This window comes from Gamsiella multidivaricata (genome assembly GCF_025024155.1).
Source record: "Gamsiella multidivaricata strain RSA 2152 chromosome Unknown BC939scaffold_9, whole genome shotgun sequence".
Classification (NCBI taxonomy): Eukaryota; Fungi; Mortierellomycota; class Mortierellomycetes; order Mortierellales; family Mortierellaceae; genus Gamsiella; species Gamsiella multidivaricata.
In genome coordinates this window covers 394,566-417,620 of record NW_026251717.1, presented here as the reverse complement: position 1 = coordinate 417,620, position 23,055 = coordinate 394,566, and the positions used below count along the sequence as shown (strand labels likewise).

Genomic DNA, 23,055 nt, shown 5'->3' with positions numbered 1-23,055 from the left:
CTTCAGATGTCACGTCCGTGCCCTTGTCGCTCCCTGTACCTGTTGCGTCTCCAGCGGAGGATTCTCATTTCTGATCAGAGTAAAAATTTGTTTTCTAGCTCTTTTTTTTTTTTTTTTTTTTTCGTCTTGTAGTCTAGCTCCTCTTTTTTCTTTTTTATGTTGTCCTTGATCGATCCACCTATACCCAATGGCCCATGCCACTCCTTTTTTTTTTTTTTTTAACCCTTCCATAGTTTTCTCGTCTACTTCTTAATCATCTTTTTCCTTCAACATAAAAAGTGTCTGTATTAACATGGGATTTTATTATTACGCTACGATATGGGGAACTACATGTTGAAAAGGACTTTCTCCTTTGGGTGAATAACTGATATACAAAAAGAATGCAAACTGCAGATGCTAGGGGGGATGGTAGGAAGGAAGGAGGCCTCTAAGTGGGCCTCTGGATGGATTTGGTGCGCGAGAACATAGTCTTGATGGTAGGCATCATGTTGAGCCCGATGATCTCCTGGTTGAACGTCGTCGGCTTGAGCCTCCTGAGGATCAACTGTCGCACGCTTGCATAGAACAAGATGAACACTCCGAACGCGAACGGAATCATCAGGTATACGAATGGCGTACTGTTCGACGTGCCAAACACGACGGGGAACCCTGGACAGTACACAATTAGGAATCCGACCGCACATCCGACCGCAATTCCGATAAACGTCCGTGGGTTCGAGAACATGTACATGCCAAAGGGCAGTCTGTACCGGGTCTTGCACGCAAACAAATTGAAGAGCTGCATGATCATAATGCCGAGATAGAAGCACGACTGAGCCTTGGCCAACAATTCCTGGTTCGCTGGGGGAGACGTGCCCGAGAACTCGTTGTTCTTCTGCATCTGGACCGACATTGCCGGGGTCACGCCCCCTTCCTTGTACAGGACCACAAAGAAGGTCACTAGGGCGCCGACCGTCTGGATCATGCCGACCTCAAGGTATGCCCACGACAACAGCCCAGCATCAACCAGAACCTCATCCTCCGTCGACTCAAACTTCTCTTTCCAGTACAAACTCGTGAACATCGCCTTGAAATCGTGGTGCATACGAGCCATGAGCGACGGCTTGATCTCCTCGCCCGATTCCGCATCACGAACAGGAGCCAGCTCACGGGTCGCCAAGCGACGACGGCGTTCAATCGACGCTGGAGTGACGGGCTTGCGGGGCGGCAATCGCATCAACCCAGTCTTGGACTCGGGCTTATCCCAGGCATAGGTCAACGAGATAAACAGCTCGAAACCGAGATCGATGACTAGGATCAACATCGCACTGATGGGCAGTGGGATCGACGCAATCACATACAACAGGTTCGGAATCACCTCCGGCATCGAGTGCGTGATCGTGTACTGGATCGATTTTTTCAAGTTCGCAAAGATCAACCGACCCTCCTCAATACCACGGACCGTCGACGCAAAGTTGTCGTCCAGCAAGATCATCGCCGCCGCTTCCTTTGACACATCCGATCCAGAAATGTTCATCGCAATACCCAGGTCCGCTTTCTTGAGCGCAGGCGAGTCGTTCACTCCATCTCCTGTCACACCCACAATATGTCCCAGGGCCTGGGCGTGCTTCACAATCTGCAGCTTGTGCTTGGGCGAAGTACGGGCAAAGATGATCTCGGGCTTGGAAAAAATCAAATCCCAGTCATGTTCCGACAAAGAGTCGATCTGTTCACCATGGATCACAATCGCGTCGTATTCCTCATCCCCGACCTCATCCACTGAGCATCCACGCTGTTTTGCAACCATCTCCTTCGTATCCGAGATAATCAAGTTGATCTTGCGTCCAATGGCTTCGGCAGTCAGAGGGTGGTCTCCAGTGACCATCATCACACGGATACCAGCAGAGCGGCAGCGACCAATCGCCTCACGGACACCATGCTTGGGAGGATCCTCCAAGGAGACGAGGCCGACAAAGCACAGGTCAGTGGTCGGGTAATTCTTCTTCTCCTTGTCAAAGACGTGGTCGTCGGGAAACTGGGCACGGGGCAAAAGCAACTGGGCAAACGCAAGGACGCGATGACCCTTCGAGGCCATCAACGCATACATCTGGTCATACGCATTTGAATATTCCTCCGTCAAGGGAACAGCCTGGTTGTTGATGAGAATAGTGCTGCACAGGCGCAGGATACGTTCGGGGGCTCCCTTGATCAAAAGTGTAAACTTTCCGTTGTCGTGCGGCTTGTTATGAATCGTCATCGCCCACTTGTTCTCAGAGTTGAAGGGAACCTCAAAGACCTTGGGATACAGATCATTCAGCTCGTCAAAGTTGCCGATATTCGCAGCCGCAAAGCGGGTCAGACCTGATTCTGTGGCATCTCCAAGCACCTGGCGCTCAGGGATCGGGACGTCCGTTCGATCAAACTTGGCACGCGAGCAGAGGGAAGCGATCGAGAGGACCTCAGGAATACCGGGCGAACTGGCATCGAAGGGGGCTCCGGCATTGGCGGCACTGCGGAATGCAGAGTACATGGTGTTGGATGACCAGATGTTGGTCACCGTCATCTGGTTGCGGGTCAGTGTTCCGGTCTTGTCGGTGGCGAGAAGGGTAATGGCACCAAGAGTCTCGACACCTGTGAGGTCCTTGACCAGGACATTCTGCGTGGCCATACGCTTGGCCGCAATTGTAAGCAACATCGTGACCGTGGCAGGAAGACCTTCAGGGACCCAGGCGACAAAGACACCGATGGCAAAGTTGAGGGTGCTTGAGATTCCACCAGCCTGGTGGCGGTAAACGGCAAAGTAACCGATTAGGAAGAAGAGGATGGCGGTTGTGATGGCAATCGTAGCAATGATTTTGACAAAGTCGTCGATCTCGCGAGTCAGAGGCGACTTTCCAGAGTCCTCTCCAGCTGTAAGGCCCGCAATCTGACCCAGGACGGTGTTGTCACCAGTTCGGATGACCAGACCGTAGCCCTCACCATTGACGACCAGGGATCCGTTGAAGGCCAGGTTACGGGCCTCAAGAGGGTTCTTGTGGTCGTTGACGGGATTGCGATCCTGAGGATCGGCTTCACCGGTGAGAGACGAGTTGTCGACCTTCATGTCCGTACAGGCATAGATCATGATATCGGCAGGGATCTTGTCGCCCATACGAGCAAAGACAACGTCGCCTAGGACAAGGTCCGAGGCCGTAATTTGGATGACCTTCTGGTCGCGGATTACAAAGCACTTTTGGGGCATCAAGTTTAGGAAGGATTGCAGCACTGCAGCCGACTTTTGGGCTTGGTAAAATTCGATTCCTGCATTGATGAAGGCGACAATGATAAGAATAGCACCTAGGTAAGTCTAATTGGAGAAACGGAAAAAAGAATATTTGTCAAACGCGTGTTCTTCGCTTGTAGGGGAGGCTGTAGTGCCGAGCAAGTGGCGTAAAACGATATCGGATACGCCTTGCGCCTTGCTCGTGCTATTTCTTTTGCCCCTTGGTGTCTTAGTGATGCATGTATGGCGACTTACGTTGACTTTGTTGCCCTGGGGATCAACAGCCAACAGGACGTAATTAAGGATACCGGCGAGGATCAGGAGCAGGTTGAAGAGCGAGGTTAAGCAGTGGATGAACTTCATAAAGGGCGAAATCTGCTTGGGAGGCGAGAGGATATTGGGTCCATTTTCGATCAGACGCTGAGCAGCGACGGCAGAGTCAAGACCTTTGGTGTTGGCGGCCTTGGCAGTATCGATGCTAACTCCGTGTCTGGCAGCGATCTCCTCGATGGGGAAGAGATGCTCGGTCTAAAAAGAAACGAAAGGGTCGTTGGTTAGCAAGATGACGAATAAAGTATTTCATGCAGACATGCAAACATGGGCATGCATGCATGAGCAGAATCGCATATATAAAAAAAAGGTATCATTCGATTTCAATGACTTGCAATGTCGAGATGTTTGTCCTTGGCTGCGTTCTTCTTGTCGACTTCCTTGCCCTTGGTGTGGGTCTTCTCAGAGACAACGGGTTCGGCCGCGGTGGTGGCGGTGGGGCCGGGGGCGGGGGTGGCCTCCTTGGGGATGGTCTTTGTGCGGGTCATCTTCAGGGGCTCGTTGAACTCGAGTTTGGAGGGCTGGTCCTGCTGGATGGAGTCGGGCTGGTTTGGGCCGGAAGACGCCATGGTGTGGAGACAGTTGGTGGCAAACCCACGGGCGAAGAAGCTTTAGTGGAGACGAGGATGGATGGGAGATGGAACGAGAGAAAGAGAAAGAGAGAGGGAGGGAGAGAAGGGGTTGAAATAGAGAGAAGGAGACTCGAGTGGGGAGGGGAAGAAAAGAAAGAGAGAGAAGAGGAAGAAGAGGAAGAAGAAGAAGAAGAAGAAGAAGAAGAAGAAGAAGAAGAAGAGGGAGGGAGAGGGAGGGAGAGGGAGCTCAGAGAGTCGGTGGCGAAAGGAGGAAAAGGCCTCACGGGCGGGAGGCGGATATGGCAGTGAAGGTTTTTGTTTGTTCCTTGGGGGACGTCTGAAGGAGGAGATTAAAAAATTACCTCAAACAGAGTTTTGTCCACACGCACTCAATGTCCCTCTTTTGGTCCAAATCCAGGCCATTCGAAACTCAAAAAAGCATAAGCACACAAGCGGAAATACCATCGGTGGTCGCTCTTCTCCTATCCTCCTGTCCTATCCCCCGCACACCATCGTCATTATCACCACCGCACCTATCGTCATCATCAACGTCTCATTGCATTTACTTAGACCCTTAGACTGTATCCCTTTCCCAAGACCGTCCATCCAATGCTCCTCTTGCTTCAGATAAGGTTGAGCAGGGTGCACACATTTTATAGACCGTTGGGTGCACAATAGTCTACCTACACAGACAGACGTAAACAACAAATGACGGCGGTTGTCGTCCAAAGCCTTGCAGCCATCCTTCTTCCTGTTTGCATTCGACTGCCTCGGCTCGGTCTTAATTTGGGCTTTATTCTTCTTTCTTCTCCTTGGCCTTCTTCCTCAATTAGATTGCATCCATCTCGTCAACGTCTTGCCCAATGAGTAAGCGAAGAAAGGAATAAGAAGAGACGTCAACTAGCAGCCTAGCACTAGTCGATACAGCCTTGGAAGGTACCTCGAGAAAATAATGATAGAAAAAATTATCTCGGACAGAAAGGATATGGACAGAAAGGGACTCGTTGACATGGCCCTCTTTCTATCCAACAAGCGGCGTAGGAGCCACATCAATGCTATCAACGCGCGAGTCGAAGATAGACACATTGGCCCATACAGGCTAGACCTCGGCTGTAGTCGACCTCCCTGCCAATTCGTCTTGTAGTCTTTTTGCCTTGATGGGAAACAGCGATAGCAGGAACGGAGCACCTGTGACAGTGATACGAATGGAATGACAGGTGCGCTGCCGCCATTGGATGGTCCCTTTCATTTGGAGACCAAAACTCAGAATATGGGACACATAACACAAAAAAAAATTGACCCTGGATAAATCCTTTGCGTTCTCATTGGCCAATATAGCCTCATCTGCCTACATACCGTAACGGTGCTTCGAAAGCCTACAGGCCTACATGTAGTCTAGCGTTTATCCAAAGGGGAGGACCACCGATAGGTCTGTGGCTGATCTGCTTGGGCTGTTCTCTGGGGGGTCGCATCCGTTTTCCTCGCTGTATGTGCAGTCTCCCTCTCCACACACCATGTCGCAACTGCCAAACCGGCAAACCGGCAAGAAACAATTCGGGGAGAAGCAGCAGTTGCCGCCCCTATTATATAACACAGGATGCTGAATCAAACCAGCTTTAAAAACTACCAACAGAACGTTGAGGTGGGTGCATGTGTCCTAGCACGGTGAACAGATACGGCAACAGAATACACAAACAAAAAGGACAATCGAAATAAAGATAGGAGAGCAAGTTTAAGGGGCCAACAACAGCATAACTGGTAATGACCATCGAAATGCAAACCGCCTAGTCTGCAGGAGCGACTTTCGTTGAAACCATCGACATCTCCTTCATAACCTTGTCCTTTCGAGTAAACTATGGGCGTTTGCGCTCACGAAAATGACATTGCTGAAGCGTTATACGCCTGTCTTCTGAGAAAACCGGGACAGCACTCCTTTTGTCAATGAGCTTGAACTGCGACAGGGGTAATATGAATATGTTTGCAATGTGCTCAACAGAAGTGTTGCAAAACGCCATGATCTTTCTACGAGATAGCCCTATTTCTGGCTCAAAGATCGCTGCCATCTTTTTTTTTTTTTTTTTTTTTTTTTGGTGGTGGTGTGTGTTGCCGCCAAAAAAAAAACGCGTCCAAGTTGTGTGACAGCGCGAATAAATGAAAAGGACAACAAATCAAAAAGACGCGTTCAGGGTAAAAGCTCCTTCCTCAGCTCCCATCATGGTCCATCCCACATTCACGCCCTCACTTCATCCCTGGAGAGCAGCCGATCAGCATGAGGAGCATCAGTACCTGAATATGATCCGTTATGTCAGGGACCATGGCGAATTCCGCGCCGATCGCACAGGCACAGGCACCCGGTCCATCTTTGCCCCTCCCTCCATGCGGTTCTCACTCGAGAACGACATCTTTCCTCTGCTCACTACCAAGCGAGTCTTCTTCCGTGCCGTTGCCGAGGAGCTTCTCTGGTTCGTCAAGGGAGATACGAATGGTCTGCACCTCGCAGAGAAGGGTATCAAGATCTGGGATGGTAATGGTTCAAGGGAGTATCTGGACAAAGTCGGCCTGTCCCATCGTAAGGTCGGAGATTTGGGTCCGGTCTACGGTTTCCAGTGGAGATACTTTGGAGCCGAGTACAAGGACTGCGATACGGATTACACAGGTCAAGGAGTCGACCAGCTCGCAGAGGTCATCTGGAAGATCAAGAATACACCGACCGATCGCCGTATTATTATGAGTGCATGGAATCCTGCAGGTAAACAAGCAGCCTGCTGCGCTTTGGGAGCAATGAATTATACGATATTCATAATTGACATGTCCATGACACTTCAATTCATAGACCTCAAGGAAATGGCCTTGCCGCCTTGCCATATGTTCTGTCAGTTTTATGTCTCCACACCCACAGAAAATCAACCCAGGGCCAAGCTGTCTTGCCAGCTTTACCAACGATCCTGCGACATGGGGCTTGGTGTGCCTTTCAACATTGCATCGTATGCTCTCCTGACAAAGATGATTGCTTATGTGACGGATCTGGATTGCGGCGAGTTCATTCATACCATGGGCGATGCTCACATTTACCTGGATCATGCCGAAGCGCTGAATATTCAGATCGGGCGCGAACCAAGGCCGTTCCCCAAGCTTTATATCCGACCATACCAGGGTGAATCAACGGAGAAATCGACAGAGAACAAGAGAGTTATCAAGAATATTGACGACTTTCGGGTAGAGGACTTTGTGCTAGAGGGGTATGAACCTCACAAGAAGATTGATATGGTTATGTCTGTCTAAATGGCAGCAATAAAAAAAATGACAATGGCTTTCCTGGCATTACAGCAGCTTTATTCGGATCATGGTCCTTGGGGATGTGTGGACTTTGCAGTTTTTGGCTTGAGTGGTTTGTGTGACTATCACGTTGGAGCATTGGAGAGCGCTAAACGATCGCTCCTTGCGGAACAGCATCTTGCCCCCCCACGTTCGACATCACTTCAAGGCTACATGCGGAATCAACCATGGTAACGAATCCGAAAGCAGACAAAAGAGAGGCTCACCGGAAAGGAGCTTTACAGGACAGCTGAGCTCATGTCTGAAACCCTCCTACCCTGCAATAAGACGATGGCGCTTCGCGACCTTTGCTTGGAAAGGGAAACAGCAGGCTGTTGCTGAAAGGACCACTTACTCATCACTCAAGTATATTACTGCTGGATATATATCTTACATAGGCACAGGTGAACCCGATTGTTTTTATTCCGCCCACGGTGCTTCTACTTGCCATTATCGGGATACTTATCTACCGATACTTCGACACTGTTCAAGATACGTACTACAATATCCTTTATCGTATACGCGAGCGGAACCGCGATGGAACAGCAGTAGGGGATGAGGAAGAGGAGGAGTCATTCGACGAGGAATCTGAGGATGTCGAACAGGAGGAGATATACGCACATGATCAGCTCGGTGGGGACGACGACGACCAGGATGAGATTGAACCACAAGGATCGACCACATCGGCCAGGCTTAGAATGCATCATGAAATGGTGCAGCAGATGCGCGCTCGTGCCGGATTCGCACCTGAACCCTTCCCGGGCGACGAGGACGAGAATGTAGGGGGAGGAGACGGAGACGAGGAGGGTGAGGAGGGCGAGACAGAGGACGATGGTGGTGTGGGTTCCTCCACTGGGGCTATGGCAGGCGCATCCGCAGGCCGGATCAAGAAGATTGGCAAGAAGAAGGCCGAGAAATTGCAGCGCAAGGAGCAGATGCGTGCTTATCGAGAGGTAACCACTGCTGCATCTCCTCATATGATCGTTCGTTTGACAATGTTAACATCCCAGACGCCTTTAAACTCACTGGATGTCAATCTGATTGCAACGATACAATTTCTAGTTCATGGACATGCAGCGCGAGGAAAGGCGTCAGCAGGAAGAGCTGTTTAAAATACAAGAGTCGATACAGCAGGAAGAGCGACGACGAAAACGAAGCGCCCAGATCGAGAAGGATAGGAAGCGAAAGGAACTGCTCAAAGAGAAGGAGGCCAAGGAAAAGCACATGAGGATAAAACAGCTTCAGTCCGAGAAAGCAATGGATGAGAAGGCACGCAGGGAACTTAGGGCGTATATACAGGTGCACAGCGAGGAGACCCATCAATGGTTACCATTGCGTTGATGCACTGTTCTTATTTGTTTACTTACTCTATTGTGATATCTTTTAATGCCGTTAGAGAGTCAAATCCTTCCGGCTCTCGACACTTGCCAAACAGCTGGGCAGGACTGAAGCACAGCTGTTGAGGGATCTTGCGGTTGTGGCACAGGACGAAGACCTTGAAGCAGGCGCTCAGGATACTGCGGAGGGATCAGATGTACCCCGAATAACACTGGTATCAAGTTTAGCGGTCGCTTCGCCGCCTAGTAGTCCGTCCATATCGACACGATCATCCCACGGCAGATCGTCGAGACCGCAGCTGTTGGTCCTGTATGATTCGGGGTCAGACCGATATGTTGTGCTGAATGAATCCCAATTGAAGCAGTTTTCTGAGACAGTGAAAAGCAAAGGGCGGGTCAGCAAGGAGGAGCTGAGTGTAGCAAGTGAAGGCATCTTCCGGCCAACGCCGTCAATAAAATAGAGCTGTGGCCATCGATGGCTATGGTCTTGCTCTGGCTCACTCTTTTGCATGCTATGCATTGGGATAACCAGTGAGATTACGCCACTTCAATTTGGGTTGCTCGAATCGCTCAGCCTGTAGGGCAGCTGAGGAAGTCCTTTCAAGCTTCCCATTACACACTGCACATTCTCTTGTCCAATCGTTTTTCTTGTTCTTTTTCCAGCAAACAGGATCGTCCTCGTAAAAACATAATCTTGACCTTGACGGCATCGTCTTTCCACCGCACTACTGTCTCATCCCCCACATCGCCATCAATACGCCCGTTCTTTCGATTCCAACTCATCCACGAAACCAGGACTCAGCTCTGACTGGCAGACATCCAACAACCTAGAGTAGCATGCCCATCCCTGTAGAAACGTGGTACTACGATGTGCCATTGGTGACCAGGCTCTATGCCACAGGAGCAGCCTTGGTAGCCCTGGCCGTGGTAAGGCATTCATTCCTCCTCTGATGTGACATTCGACCGAGACGAAACGAAAGCGCATCTTGTCAGGAGCTCTACTTGGCATATACGACCCCAAGTCTGAACGGTCCTTTTTTTTTTTTTTTTTTTTACCTCTCTATCACAGCAAACGGGGTTCACCAATGCGTTTCAATTATACTTTGACTACAGGCTGGTCTTTTTCGAACATCAGGTAAATATGCATCCCTGTCCATGGTCTTTCTCGTTGTTGTTTTTTTTATCGTCTTTTTTTTTTGTTCTCACATTATAAAATGCTTAACGGTTTTTGGGCTTTCTTTTGCTATCTATCGATTAGTTCTGGAGGCCGATCACGACATTCCTCTACTTTGGACCTCTTGGACTGGACTTTGTATTCCATATGTTTTTCTTGTACGTGGGTCGATATGTCCGTTAGTCTTCAACAACCAAATGATTGTCAGATCAACTTTGGAAAGTCAGTGCCAGGACCCTAATGACTGAACATTCCGTGCCAGGGCCGCATTATTTTGATACGCAAACTCACCGTCGCGGTCAGCGTTTCGGGCTACTCCATATTTTTAACATGGTTTATTCTCTATCTCCTCAAAAAAATGTTTATCTCTGATAGAGTACGATATAGTCGGATGCTAGAAGAAGGGTCGTTTTATGGGCGCACAATGGATTATGCATGGATGTTGTTCCTGTCTGCATTATCACTTTTGGTAAGATAATGTCTCTTGCTATTCCAGGACAACCCGCGTTGGAGATCATACAGTATCTCTATCACAGGATAACGCGTGAAAGTCATACCATTTACTAACGACGTGTCTCTCTATACCTCTTTCAATCTATTCATCTTTTTAGTGTCTGTCGCCATTCGTATCCATGCCATTCCTGGGATCTCCTCTAGCATTCACGCTGGTCTATATCTGGTCCCGTCGTAATCCGTCGATCCCACTCAATTTTCTCGGCCTCTTTGTCTTCACGGCACCATATCTGCCCTGGGTGTTGCTTGGGTTCACGCTCTTGCTGAATAGCCACTTTCCCACGGGCGATCTGATGGGGATTGCTGTGGGACATATCTATTACTTTTTCGAGGACGTCTGGCCAAAGGAGCAGGCTTCAGGAGGCAGGCGTTATCTCCAGACTCCTTCGTTTTTGTAAGTCGGCTTTTTAAAATGAGTGTCGCTTATTTTTTTGTTTAAAAAAGGTGGGCATCAAGGCGGGATGTGTTTTATTAATATTGGATGAATCTTTCTATCTTTGAATGGATTTAGGATGCGACGACCTCAAGACGTCCACATCCCTGCAGAGATTCCAGAGGAACAATATTCAGAGCAGACAGCAGCAGCAGCAGCAGGAGCAGGAGTAGCAGCTGAAGGACTGGGAGCAGATGGTCATAGTCATCATAACGCAGATCGATATACTGGTGACGAACATTCGACTTCGACACCTGCAGTGGCAACACCCTCTTCTGGGACGACAAGTGCATTGGAGGATAGTGCGCGTTTGGAAGCACGGAGCAGAAGGGTTGTCTCGACCGAGGAGCAGACGCAGCCGATCTCGTAGATGTCGCCTTGATCGCACAGACAAAATACACGCACGCATACACAAAATAACCAAAGCTGGCCTTGCAGAAAATAAAAAAACCCCCCCACTCAAGAAACCGTATTGGATTTTCTGTCGATGCTGTTCTTTTCTGAATATATATATGTACGTATACATAGTCAATGGTTTGTTTGAGTGAAGTGCGGCAGCCTACAGACCCGTGTACAGGAAGTTTAGCTGTCGCGCACAAACTTTCGACTCGTTTCAAGGTTCTCAGGGGAGAAGGGGGGAGAAGGGAGGAACATTCAAGGGTAGCAGACGGGGTTTTTTTGATAGGCAAGGAAGCGAGTTCAGTCTGCAGGACCGACCCTCATCTCCATCCTTCGGCATCGGCCACAGAAATCAACAAAGCCCATGGTTCGGACGTCGTCGAGATTCAATCGGCTCAAGCAACTGGACGCATATGCGAAAACATTGGACGACTTCCGAGTCAAGACCTCGGCTGGGGCAACAGGTCAATATTGTTGTTGTGGTGAAAAATAAAACGAGACCTAATGAAAGAACACTGTCTCGACATTCCTAACATGGCATTCATCTTGCATCTTTTTTTTTGGGGGTCTAATATTTTCTCGGGTCTATAGTTACTCTAGCATGCGCCCTCGTTATCTTCATCCTGGTCTTGGGCGAGTTGTCCGACTATCGATCGATCCATATCGAGTCCTCGCTGGTGGTGGATAACGGAAGCAAGGGAAAGATGAGCATTGATTTTGAAATCGAGTTCCCTAAGATTCCTTGTTACAGTAAGCACCAGTTTACGGAGGCATAGGATTAAGAGAAGAGGGAGGGAGATGTGTGTGTATGTGTGTAGGGGGGAGGGGCATTGCAATCAAAGTAGCTGGAGTGTTTAATGGTTGACGTGTTTCTTTCACCATAGTCTTGACAATGGACGTGATGGATGTCGCGGGTGCGCATCAGGCAGACGTTTTGCACTCGATCTACAAGATCCAGTTGGCTCCGGATGGTACGGAGGTCAAGCGGGAGAAGACGCAAGGTAAGGTTGCTCGTTTTTTTTTTTTTTTTTTTTTTTTTTTTCGTTGCACACCATCCTATGGTATGGCGATGTAAATCAATCAATCCGACCTAACTATCCTGGCTGAATTATTCATATCATCAAATCTTAGAACTGGGCAGTTCAGAACCGAACCTAAAGCCCGTTGAAAAAGACTATTGTGGCACATGCTACGGTGCCTTCAAACCCGAAAGCGGATGTTGCAATACCTGTGAGGACGTCCGTGAAGCCTACGCGCGCACAAATTGGTCCTTCAACCACCCAGAAAGCATCGAACAATGTGTCCGAGAAGGTTACCTGGAAAGGATCCAAGAACAAGCAGGTCAGGGCTGTAGACTACGGGGTCAATTGACCGTCAACAAAGTCGCGGGGAATTTCCATGTCGCGCCCGGAAGGTCGTTCCAACGAGGGAGTGCACATGTACATGATGTGCAACAGTACCTCGGTCATCACGGATTGGATTTCTCACATCATATCGCCTACCTCAGATTCGGGGAGAAGGTGGCGACGACGACGCATAATCCGTTGGACGATCGGACGGTGAAGGGCGAAAATCCGGAGGGACTTTACATGTATCAGTATTACTTGAAGATCGTGGGGACGAGGTATTATTACCTTGATAGGAGGCCGATGTTCACGAATCAGTATTCGGTCACGCAGTTTAACAAGAACCTGCAATACAAGGACGTGTTGGGACAGATCCAGGCGCCGAATGGACTTCCAGGTAAGCGATCAATTGACATTCTTGTCCCCCCCCCCCCCCTCCTCCTCCTCCTCCTTTGTGGTCTTTTGTTTGACAGATGGCTGTGTGCACACATGTACTGATGAGAGCCCAAAAAAATATAACGTCGTTCGCACGATCAATCGTAGGCGTCTTTTTCAACTTCGACATCTCACCGATGCTTGTGATTCAGAAAGAGGAGCGCAAGTCGTTCGCCTCCTTTTTGACGACAGTTTGCGCTACGGTTGGAGGTATATTTACGGTCGCCAGTATTCTGGACGGATTCATCTGGCGAGCTGAAAGGAGATTGAAGGCCAAGAGGGATCTCGGCAAGGCGTTCTGATCACTTTACTAGACTAATGTGTCTATAGATAGATAGACAGACAGACAGATAGAGGCGCCCTGCCATTGGTATTATTATTATTATTATTGCTCGCTATTTATTGAAATGGATACTGCTATTAAAGCGGCCATTCCAAGAGACGGGATGACTAATGCTAGTGTAACGGAGTAACAGAGTTTGTTCTATGGAGACTGATTCAGAGAAGCGGAGGGAACCAGCTTCTGAGAGCTGACTGGACCAATGTTAAAAAAAAAAAAAGGGGAGGAGGAGGGGGGGGGAGTTTCAGGTACGGCACGTGTATGTGAACCCCGTCGCATACCGCGTGGCGTGAGCAACCCAACCAATCGCGCCTTTTCTGAAGAGCGATGGGGTCGCAGAAAAGATACACCCCTAATAAGATAGAATTCCAGACTGATCGATGGACCTGAAATGACGGACGGAAGGATGGACTTATCCATTGTGTTCCTGAATTATCTTTTTTTTTTGTACGACGGTCCCCGTAGAAACGGGGGGTCTTAACGTCATTGCAGATGGGTGTTTGATGGTCGATGCACACGCTACACAAACATACGCCCATCTTTTTTTTTTTTTTTTGTCACAATGTCGACCGGAAGGCGGGGGGAGGGGGGAGGGAGTCCCCCTCAAAGTTCTTTGTCTTCTAAGGCCTGGCTAATTTATTACCGTGCTCCATTCGATCGAAACCCTACCGAGAGATCCATGGAGTATCTCTGTTCTCGTAAGTATTCGCGATAATTCAAAGCCGTCATGGGTATGTCGTCATGGACGGCATAGTTCCGATCGCCAGCTAACCGTAAAGCGCCTTTCCATACAAAATCTGCAAAGGGCTCAGGACAATTGTTATGCAGAATGCAGAATGCAGAATGCACGGAAACGACACACAACGCAAAAACAAATATGTCAAAGCAATGGCCCCCCCCGCCCTTTGGCGTATCTCTTTGCCTATTTCCAGGGTACCATACAAGTATACAGCCCATTTTTGCGCGATTGCGCCAGTTTGGTTGCTGGGAAAATGAAACTCCTCTTTCCCCCCCCCCCCCCCCCCTCCCCCCCTCGCCCCACTGCCGTACTGTAACTTCATAGACTTTTTCCTTTTTGCGATGGGGGCTTCCTTTTGTTCCGCCGCCCTCGTGTCTCAGGTCCAGTGGCGGAAGTTCAAACTTTTATGGAGTCAAGTTCAACTCGCTCTTTAAAAAATTGCTGAGTGAAGACTTTTTAGATGCTCGTCTCGTCATAGTATCCTTCACCACGTAAACAAACCGGAGAGAAGAGCGTGTGGGATATCCGATCGTTTTTTTCTTTTTTCTTTTTTCTTTTTATTATTATTTTATTTTTGTCCTCGGCTCGTCAGTAATGTGAACTGGTGCCCCCATAATGTAGTTGGTGGTACTCCTCCACATACGACTCGACCGTTACTGAGATGTGAGACTCGAGCGGTGCGATCTGCCTATCTGAATCTGTGGCGAAACGGTCGCCAAAGCTATACGTGTTCGCAGCACCGTTACCGCCACGGCCTCTCCGCCCACCCACCGACCGATTCGTCGGATTCGATGATTTCCCTGCACCACGATTCGTCACCCAGTGGATCGTAATCGCATTCAATGTCACATCCACCGTACACGAGGCTAAGCAGATCAACCCACGCTCATGTCCGTTAAAGTAGACCAACGTGAAGATGTTGGCAGAACTCAACAGCAGGGCAATCAATGATCCCATTAGCGTCCTCCGGGCTACATCTCTCAAATTCCCCTTCGAGGGCCCCTGCAAGAACGAGCTTGAACTCATCAGCGGTCTCAGGAACAAGAAGGTCAACCAGCATGACATGACAATGTCGTACAGGATCAATGGTAATGCACCGGGTCGTAGCAGGCCAATGTAACATTTGCCCTCGTCCTCGAGCTGTGCGACCCTGAAGGTGACCATGAGGGCGATAACGGCCACGTAGGGGGTCATCAACCCGAGGTTGATCTTGTAGAGCAAGAAGTTCGAGCGGGTGCAACCGATGGCTGTGACCACATAGACTTTCTCCATCAGGAACAGGTAGATGATGATCTTGGACAACGCGTAGAGGGCGATGCAGGAGAGGATGGAGAGTTCGCAGGAGAGGAGGTTGTTGTTGTTGGTCTGGACGAGCATGGTCGCTATCACGGAGAAAGCCCAGGAGACCAGGTATAGTGCAACGACGAGGCCGCGTGCATAGTTGATGGTTCTGAGCTTCGTGCTGGCGGTCTTGCGGCCAAAGAGCAGGGCCATAAGCGAGATGCAGACGAGGGAAATGAAGAGGGAGACGGACTCTTCGGCATCGGGCTGATACATTGTGGAGTGTGAATTAGAGAGGGGAGTGGGGGGAGTGGGGGAGGGAGGGAGGGGCGAGTGTGGATGGAGGGATGGCTGAATGAGGTACGAGAGAATGCAATGACGATGGCGATGACCCGACCCATTGGGAAGAAGAAAGCGGCAGAGGGGGAGGGGTGCCTGGCCAGTGGAGGAGGGGAAGAAGAAAGAAAAAGAAGAGTCCAACAGCACCAAACAAAACGCGGGAAAAGAAGCAGTACATGTATGTACTGTACACGGCAAAAGCTGTGCGTCGTCAAATAGCGAAAAAAATAAAAAAAAAACTCAATTCGTCTTCGCACCTTAACTATGAACCTTCTTTTGTCCTAGTCTCAACGCATCCTTCGTTCTCTCTCTCTCAAATGCACGCCGCACAGAGAGCGCCTGCATACCTCTGTATGCCCACATGAACACCGTGTTGCTGTCTATCCGCGTCTTGGACCCTGAAAGGCATGCCGACGTAAAGAACATGGGAAGAGAAAAAGACAGATCCTGTTCCTGTCATAAAATGCATTCCGGTATGCCGGATCGCATGGCCATTCAGAGCCGACAAATTTCGGCTGAACCTTAGTCCATGCTACATTGCTCTCGTTCTTGTTATTATTACACGTGAAGTGGGAAGCAAACAGCAACTAATTTACAGTTATGGTACAGAAGCAGATAAGAAGAAAATGATTGGTGATAAAAGTAAAGAAGCGAGAGAAGTACAAGGAGCATATCGCTCTCGACAAAGAACCCAAGAGCCGTCTACAGTCCTGCGCTCCGGCTGACGAGCGATTGATACACCATTGTCAATGTGTCTATCAATGCCTTGCCACGATCGACGCCTCCCTAGATGAAGGCGACGCAAAGAAATAGACCACTTAGCAATCCATTGGGGGATGTAAATCATTTTGAACTCCAGGAATCGACTTTGATCGCTAAAGTATTCACTTGCCTCAAAAAGACTTATGCGTCTTGGCGATTCGTGCTCCCTGGCAGGGTCTTCGTCAGGCTCTGCAGGCGAGGACGGGATCTCGGCCAGTGTCTCGTACCTCACAGCAGGAATCTGGCTCTCGCGTCTCTCTTGCACAATCTTTTCCTCGCTATCTTCGCCCTTTGCCTCTGCCTTGAGGATCAAAGGTCGCGGAGGGGTAAAGTAAACGCCCCTCACAAAATCAGGTTGTTCTGACTCTGGGATCAGGAATACCGGACGCGGTAGGCCATAAGATGCTGTCGGCGATGAAAATGGCATCGGAAAGTAACCGGATCCATGTTCCCTAGTTGGCGAAGGCAGTGTAGGAGATGGTGGCGGGGGCGACGAGGCATACCGGGAATAGTGCGTCGACTCATCCTCCTCGTCCATTGGATGATCCATGTCCCTATAGTCATCCTCATCAGACATGGCCTCGGGCGGATAAAAAATCCTGACCTGCTCAAGTTCGTTATCATTGAATCGAACTGTCTTTTTCTTCTTCAAATTTCGGGCCGCCTCCCATGCCTTCTCATGCTGAGCAGACTGTGGGTCAAAGTCGGTTGTCTTGGCTGAAGAAACGGGATCTGGGGCAGGTCGAGTGGACAGAGGAGGTGTCTTAGCTGAGCTATTCGCAATCCCGATGAAAGGTGCAGGCGGTGGTTGTGGTGCTGACGTGGATGGAAGCGAGGCGGATCCCGCATTGTTATTGTTTTGAGGTGCAGTAGAGGTGAAAGAGGCACTATTATCAGGCTGACTGTCTTCCATGCTAATACGAGCCCTACGGGCTGTCGTCTTCACGGGTTTGGACGCAGGACGACTTGCTGCAATCTCTTTGAAAAAGTCGGGGTTACTACGCGGCATGGGCTTTGCTGCACTGCTCTTGGGCGAAGGAAGAGAAGCAGATTTGGCCTTGTTGAATTTGGGAAGTTGTGATATATCCTATGTACAGGAAGATTGACATGTGTGTCAGTTAAAAAGCCACATCAGGACGTCGTCGGCAAACGAGGGCTGCACCAAAGCTGCAGTCTCACCTGTCCAAACCCAGAGGAAAGCGGATGGCTGTCCTGTCTAGCCTTCTTTCTGGCATTCTCTGATTGATCCTCAGATCTCGATGGTGATGATCCAATGTTGGCCTCATCGATCAGCTTATGCCACTGCTCCTTGAGCTCTGTCGCTGTCGAGGTGATACCTATACAGAAAAGGCATAAGAAGAACATCCAGGGTGAGAAGACAAGCGTAGGACGAACAGACAAACAAAGGGCGCCTCGGATGACGGCGTAGAAAGCATTAGACCGTACGTGAACTGGCTTCCTTATCGCTAGCGAGCAACTTAATTGCCCGTCCAAGATTTGAAGCCGTCAGACGTTCTACGTCAAATGGTAATGCCTTGAGGATTCTGATCATTTTGAGCAAAAGGTCTTCATTGTCCTGATTTGTAATGTCTTTCCTAGCGTCTGCAATCCAGGCCCGAAAAACACTTGGACCTTTGGAGCGAACAAATCTATCATATGGAAGGCCAGATGTTGAAGTACAGAGCAGTCAAAGGTAAGTAACGATGCCTGCTTTCGGTCCTGCAAGACTTGGTCTTTGTCGCGTGTACCTGTTAAGCACCGCCGGCAGCCTTGTCGACATTAACGCGTTAAGGATGATTTTCTTCCCAACCGCATCGTGCGCAGACGACATCAAATTGACAACCACAGGAATATGATCTGGGTTGTGGAACGATCCGCCTCGAAGTAATGGCGTAATTTTTCGTGTTACCTCGGACGATTTCATCTAGCAGAATGCAAAGACGATGTGTCAATAATGCCTTTTTGAAGAACCATTAAGCCCTCAACATAGTAAAATATACCTTCTGGCCGCCACCGGCCACCCTATCTGCGTTGATCCTGGCGGCTGCGGTTTCAATTAACCGTGGCGGGGCTGAGGCTGAGGCCGACAGACTGGGCGCAATACGGTATTGATAGGGTAAGCTCCCAAGCACTCCATCCCCGGACGGTGTATCCTCCCTATCGCTGCTATTGACGGAAACACATACATTGGCCATTGTTAATCTCCATCAAAACCTTGTAATACGCGATCTCTCCATGAAAGTCCACTGTGCCCTTACGTCGAATATTCCAATCCTGATCCTCCATTTGGTGATTCAGCTAAGCAAGGCCATGAACCGTACTCTAGTCAGCTATCATTGATTTCAGAATGCGGACCAAACTATTTCGCTTTTCAGAACAATCCCAATATTCCCAAAAGGATATTTTACCTGGAGGTGGCGAAGACCCTGGGCTCATAGGTGGCGTGGATCCAGCAGAAATGTGTTCCGTATTCGCACTTCTTAGTCGCTCCTTCTGCCGTCGATTGAGAAACCATGTCGTAATCTAGCGCATCAGCATTTGCATTTTATATAGAGTACATGCTCATTAGTCGTTGCTGCAGCAGTTTGAAAATATAGGGTCGCATCTGTTTGTTGCTTTAAATCTACGTACCCTTTCCTTCTTCTCTCCCATGTCTCTGGCGATGACAGCACATCCCTCGTTAGTGGGGTGCTTGTTTGCTATAAACAATTTCTCCAGTACCGCTCTTTGCGCTAAAGTAAAAGGCTTTCTCCGTATGGTATTGATGGGTGTGCCTGTCGACGGCGGCGTTATGGGCGGGTCGTTTAAGGGTTGTGGGTCTATGGAATAAAAGTGTGAGATGTACAAAATTCCCGGATTAGCGAGTGGGCAAAGTCATTGAGCGTTCCTATATCCGCTACCCCTCATGAAGCCGTAACGTACCATGAAAAGAATATGACATTTCTTCATCCGGTGGCTCTTCCCCATACGTCCTCTTGCGGGACGGGATCACGACCGCGTGAAGAACCATCCTTGGCTTTGGATTTTGCCTCAAGTGTGACATTGGGCCAGCCTCGTTGTCGCCGCCACTCCCAATGCCATTGATGCTGCTACCGCTGTTGCTGGGTGGGTTTTGCTGGCGTTGTATATATGGGTGGTTTTGAGCGAATCGAATCAGACCGACGTCATCGTCCTCTAAAGCCTGGCCCGTCTCCTCTGAGATCAGGTCTGGGATCGACATGCGTGTACGCGACGTATAGGACGTCGAAGAAGACCGTTTCTCTATTTCCTCATTATTGCCCCAGAAATATTGGCCTGAAGACATAGGCAAGCGAGTGTTGGGTGTCTGTTCTATGATGCGAAGGATTGATTCAGAATGAGATGAAACGCTACACTGCGCGCAGTTTTCCACGGTGTAGTGCTTGAAAGAAAAAGATGAACCAGCGAACGGAGGAAAAGCGAAGGATGGGCTTTCATGAGTGGCTTGGTTCCAAATCTTATTTCGGCAGCGCGTCTTCGTGATCCCTGTCGCGGACCCGGGTCGAAGACAGCTCCAATACGGCCTAGAGACATCCTCAAAACGCGTGAAATGGGAGCCCCAACCATGACTCCGCATCAAAAAATCAACAACGATCCTCGGTTCTCTGCTATGTACAGTTTGATGCTGTACACGATAAGAGTAATATGCTCTCAAATGCTTAAACATGGACCCTACGCAACTGCGGCTGCAATCTGTATGTTCTTCTTCCTGGGAGACTGGACTGATTTGAAGGTCCCAGTACCTAGGACTTGGCGGCCAATCGGGCATAGCCAGCTGTGGGGACAATTTGACAATAGCATACCGTACGTGTTTATTACATGGCGGAACCTGGATAATGCAGCTCTGGGCCTTGAATGGGCCTAATACCTTGTGGGCCCCGCACTGACGCGATGCCTTGAGGGCTACATGATTGTAGTAGGCTCAAGCTAAAATCTCGATCATTGTCTTGCAGATTCGACTCCTCGGAGTAGCTCTAAAGATAAACCAAAGCATTCAGTCAGTGTTATACTTTCGAAAAAAAAAAAAAAAAAAAAAAAAAAAAAAAAACCAGAGGTGAAGACTGGCGCACAGAGTTGGAAATAAAACACAGCTTTCATTTTAAGCGGGATAGGAGAGCTTCTAGCAGGTTCATAGCGCGAACGCCTGCGACAACAACCGCAATGAGAGCAACACCTCCGACAACACCTCCGCCAATAGCCGCCGCATTCGAGCCACCAATAGCTGCTGCGTGGGAGCCGCCTGGGACGGTTGGACTCGAACTCAGATACTGGACCCAGGAGTTGTTTGACAGGTCAAAGAAGTGGATATCATTGTAAGCCTCTCCAAGGAGTGGTTGATCTCCATAAAAAAACGACCGTATTCGCTCTTGGTATCAGTGTCGTAGATCCATATGACCGAGTCGTCAAGCAATCTTCTGAGTGTTAGGAATTGTCGCCCACACGGATACAGACAGGTTCAACGACTGCATGTTGGGATTGAATGCCACACTACTGGGCTGGCTAGTGTGATAGTCGGCCAGGTATCCAGGAAAGACGATGAATTGATTGTTGTACCCTACGAGGGCGCATCCGTCCTACTTACCAGTAAGCAGAATAAACGCGTTGGATGCAGGAGCACCCAGTGATAGTTTGCAGCGATTTTGAGTGTAAGCTATGGTCAGTCCACTGGTTACAGATCCTCCACACATGACGGCTTGGTTTGCACTGGGAACATATCCATGCAGAATCTGTGAAGATTCGGTGGTATAGTGGTTAGCTTGACTCCTTGGAAGGATCTTGCTTGCGAGTCCAGAAGAAGATAGGCAGGAAGAGTGGTGACGACAACAGATATACTGTATCTGACTGGACGCACAGCTGCATGAACCCCAGACTGGTTTCGCAGGTTTGCCATAGAAAAAGTCTGAAGTCTGGAAGCTCGGTGCGCCTGTGTCCCAGGTTTGGGTTCGAATATCGAAGACAGCAAATCCAACAATGTTGCCAAAGAGAAATATTTTGCCATCCTTGTTGCACGCGCAGCCAAACTGAGGCGTGCTGTCCAAGCTAGACATGGCTTGCCAACCAGGCGGTTCTGGAAGTTTTGTCCATGTAACTGTCATACTCACATTCACGGTTATGTCGATAGGAAGGGGAATGTTAGCAAAGTTGTAGTAGCTCTCCTGAGATAGGCTGGACTAAATATGGAGATGAGCATACCAGGTAAATAATTATTGTGCACAATACACATTCATTGCCTTAACTTACCGTTCCGCCAAGGATATAGTAGGTGTTGTTGTAACCGAAGGAGCACCCGGCTGCTCTCTGACCTGGATATGCTACAGCCATTACGAGAGTTGACCCCAAAATCGGCGCCATTAGTAGCAATAGTTGCTGCAGCAGATGCCGCGTAAATCCAAGCACTGCAAAGAGGTTGGGGCAAGATGCAAGGCTGCGGTAGGGGCTAAAAGAGAATGAAAGAAAGGAGGTGCGGAGAGCCGCTGGTAAAAACCAGATCCTGGGGCAGAGATGCGGGGAGCGGACAGAGGAGAAAGAAAAGAGCAGAAAAAGAAAGAAGGCGGAAGGAAGGGAGACTGACTATACACAAAAAAAAAAAAAAAACTGGCGAGGACAAAGGCAGAAGAACAGTTGGTGCGGAGAGTTTACACTGGATAAATATAGGCGTGTTCTACGAAGATGGACCCTCAGGCATGGTACAGCCCATCTTTATGATGTTTTGAGACTCCAGATGGTTCCTGACTAGACGTGGACTGCCCCTGCTTCTCGGTCTACGCGTCGTCTACGCTCGATCGCCCATTTTCTTTATTGCTTTTCAAGTCTGTTTTACACTTTTGACTCAATTAACGTTGTCATCTACTTTGCAAGCTGAAGAAAGAGAGTATTACTCCTGGCGATCCGCAACAAATATCGTCTTTGTGAGTATGTTCTCGTATAGGAGGTCCGATTGCGCCAAGGTCGAAGGTAGTAGCCATTTCTATGTGGAAGGATGATGCGTGTTTACTAGTCTACAGGCGAATACTTATTTTTTTTGACGGTGTTCATGACAACATTGTTGTCAACTTTAAAAAGAGCTTTTTTTTTTTTTATATTATTCACGACCAACATCCTTCGTTCATGATCCCTTCAGCAATTTCATTTCACGCTGTCTACTTTTGTTCCAAGCAAAGTAGATTCCCCTTCCTTCGCTCTCGTCCCTGAATTCCGAACCAGCACACAGCCTCCGCAGCCTCGTCATTGGACAATGTCTCAGGAACCACCTGTACTCGGAATGTCAGCACATCAAAGCGAGAGTGGCAAAGGCCAATGCTCGCCCGACCCTCGACTTAATGGCGCGAGCAGGGTTGTCAGACGGCGTTCAGAAAGGATAGCCAAGCAAAATTCATTTGTACAGGAGTCAGGGGTATCACCTCAAACCCATGATAAGCCTACAGTTCTGGACTCGCAAGAAGTTATGGTCCACCAGAAGGTCACTAGTCGACTGTCAGCA

The 23,055-nt window shown here is 49.2% G+C and overlaps 8 protein-coding genes across 8 annotated transcripts; 4 read left to right on the top strand and 4 right to left on the bottom strand.

Moving 5' to 3' along the window:
• Nucleotides 1-280: 280 nt before the first annotated feature.
• On the bottom strand, nucleotides 281-4,245 carry BC939DRAFT_440704 (uncharacterized protein). The gene is made up of 3 exons (XM_051554114.1): nucleotides 3,907-4,245; nucleotides 3,497-3,769; nucleotides 281-3,325 (listed from the first exon to the last, which is right to left on the bottom strand). Exons 1-3 carry the CDS (start codon nucleotides 4,138-4,140, stop codon nucleotides 428-430), a joined length of 3,405 nt encoding a protein of 1,134 aa, XP_051415892.1. The 5' UTR covers nucleotides 4,141-4,245; the 3' UTR covers nucleotides 281-427.
• A 2,108-nt stretch (nucleotides 4,246-6,353) lies between these two features.
• On the top strand, nucleotides 6,354-7,474 carry BC939DRAFT_420191 (thymidylate synthase). Its single transcript, XM_051553071.1, has 2 exons — nucleotides 6,354-6,892; nucleotides 6,977-7,474. Exons 1-2 carry the CDS (start codon nucleotides 6,358-6,360, stop codon nucleotides 7,423-7,425), a joined length of 984 nt encoding a protein of 327 aa, XP_051415891.1. The 5' UTR covers nucleotides 6,354-6,357; the 3' UTR covers nucleotides 7,426-7,474.
• Nucleotides 7,475-7,589: 115 nt separating this feature from the next.
• BC939DRAFT_440691 (uncharacterized protein) lies at nucleotides 7,590-9,321 on the top strand. Its single transcript, XM_051554113.1, has 3 exons — nucleotides 7,590-7,648; nucleotides 7,856-8,516; nucleotides 8,826-9,321. Coding segments are annotated over exons 1-3 (759 nt in total). The 5' UTR covers nucleotides 7,590-7,646; the 3' UTR covers nucleotides 8,922-9,321.
• Nucleotides 9,319-11,373, top strand: BC939DRAFT_440688 (Der1-like family-domain-containing protein). Its single transcript, XM_051554112.1, has 6 exons — nucleotides 9,319-9,722; nucleotides 9,865-9,930; nucleotides 10,054-10,127; nucleotides 10,345-10,438; nucleotides 10,581-10,876; nucleotides 10,994-11,373. Exons 1-6 carry the CDS (start codon nucleotides 9,633-9,635, stop codon nucleotides 11,283-11,285), a joined length of 912 nt encoding a protein of 303 aa, XP_051415889.1. The 5' UTR covers nucleotides 9,319-9,632; the 3' UTR covers nucleotides 11,286-11,373.
• On the top strand, nucleotides 11,374-13,507 carry BC939DRAFT_440683 (endoplasmic reticulum vesicle transporter-domain-containing protein). The gene is made up of 5 exons (XM_051554111.1): nucleotides 11,374-11,778; nucleotides 11,906-12,064; nucleotides 12,199-12,315; nucleotides 12,446-13,057; nucleotides 13,204-13,507. Exons 1-5 carry the CDS (start codon nucleotides 11,679-11,681, stop codon nucleotides 13,395-13,397), a joined length of 1,182 nt encoding a protein of 393 aa, XP_051415888.1. The 5' UTR covers nucleotides 11,374-11,678; the 3' UTR covers nucleotides 13,398-13,507.
• A 1,183-nt stretch (nucleotides 13,508-14,690) lies between these two features.
• Nucleotides 14,691-16,158, bottom strand: BC939DRAFT_440680 (uncharacterized protein). Its single transcript, XM_051554110.1, has one exon. It carries the CDS (start codon nucleotides 15,729-15,731, stop codon nucleotides 14,763-14,765), a length of 969 nt encoding a protein of 322 aa, XP_051415887.1. The 5' UTR covers nucleotides 15,732-16,158; the 3' UTR covers nucleotides 14,691-14,762.
• Nucleotides 16,159-16,332: 174 nt separating this feature from the next.
• BC939DRAFT_322172 (uncharacterized protein) lies at nucleotides 16,333-18,211 on the bottom strand. Its single transcript, XM_051551528.1, has 3 exons — nucleotides 18,003-18,211; nucleotides 17,736-17,893; nucleotides 16,333-17,643 (listed from the first exon to the last, which is right to left on the bottom strand). Exons 1-3 carry the CDS (start codon nucleotides 18,106-18,108, stop codon nucleotides 16,393-16,395), a joined length of 1,515 nt encoding a protein of 504 aa, XP_051415886.1. The 5' UTR covers nucleotides 18,109-18,211; the 3' UTR covers nucleotides 16,333-16,392.
• Nucleotides 18,212-20,419: 2,208 nt separating this feature from the next.
• BC939DRAFT_440677 (uncharacterized protein) lies at nucleotides 20,420-22,098 on the bottom strand. The gene is made up of 2 exons (XM_051554109.1): nucleotides 21,157-22,098; nucleotides 20,420-20,548 (listed from the first exon to the last, which is right to left on the bottom strand). Exons 1-2 carry the CDS (start codon nucleotides 21,668-21,670, stop codon nucleotides 20,514-20,516), a joined length of 549 nt encoding a protein of 182 aa, XP_051415885.1. The 5' UTR covers nucleotides 21,671-22,098; the 3' UTR covers nucleotides 20,420-20,513.
• Nucleotides 22,099-23,055: the final 957 nt, after the last annotated feature.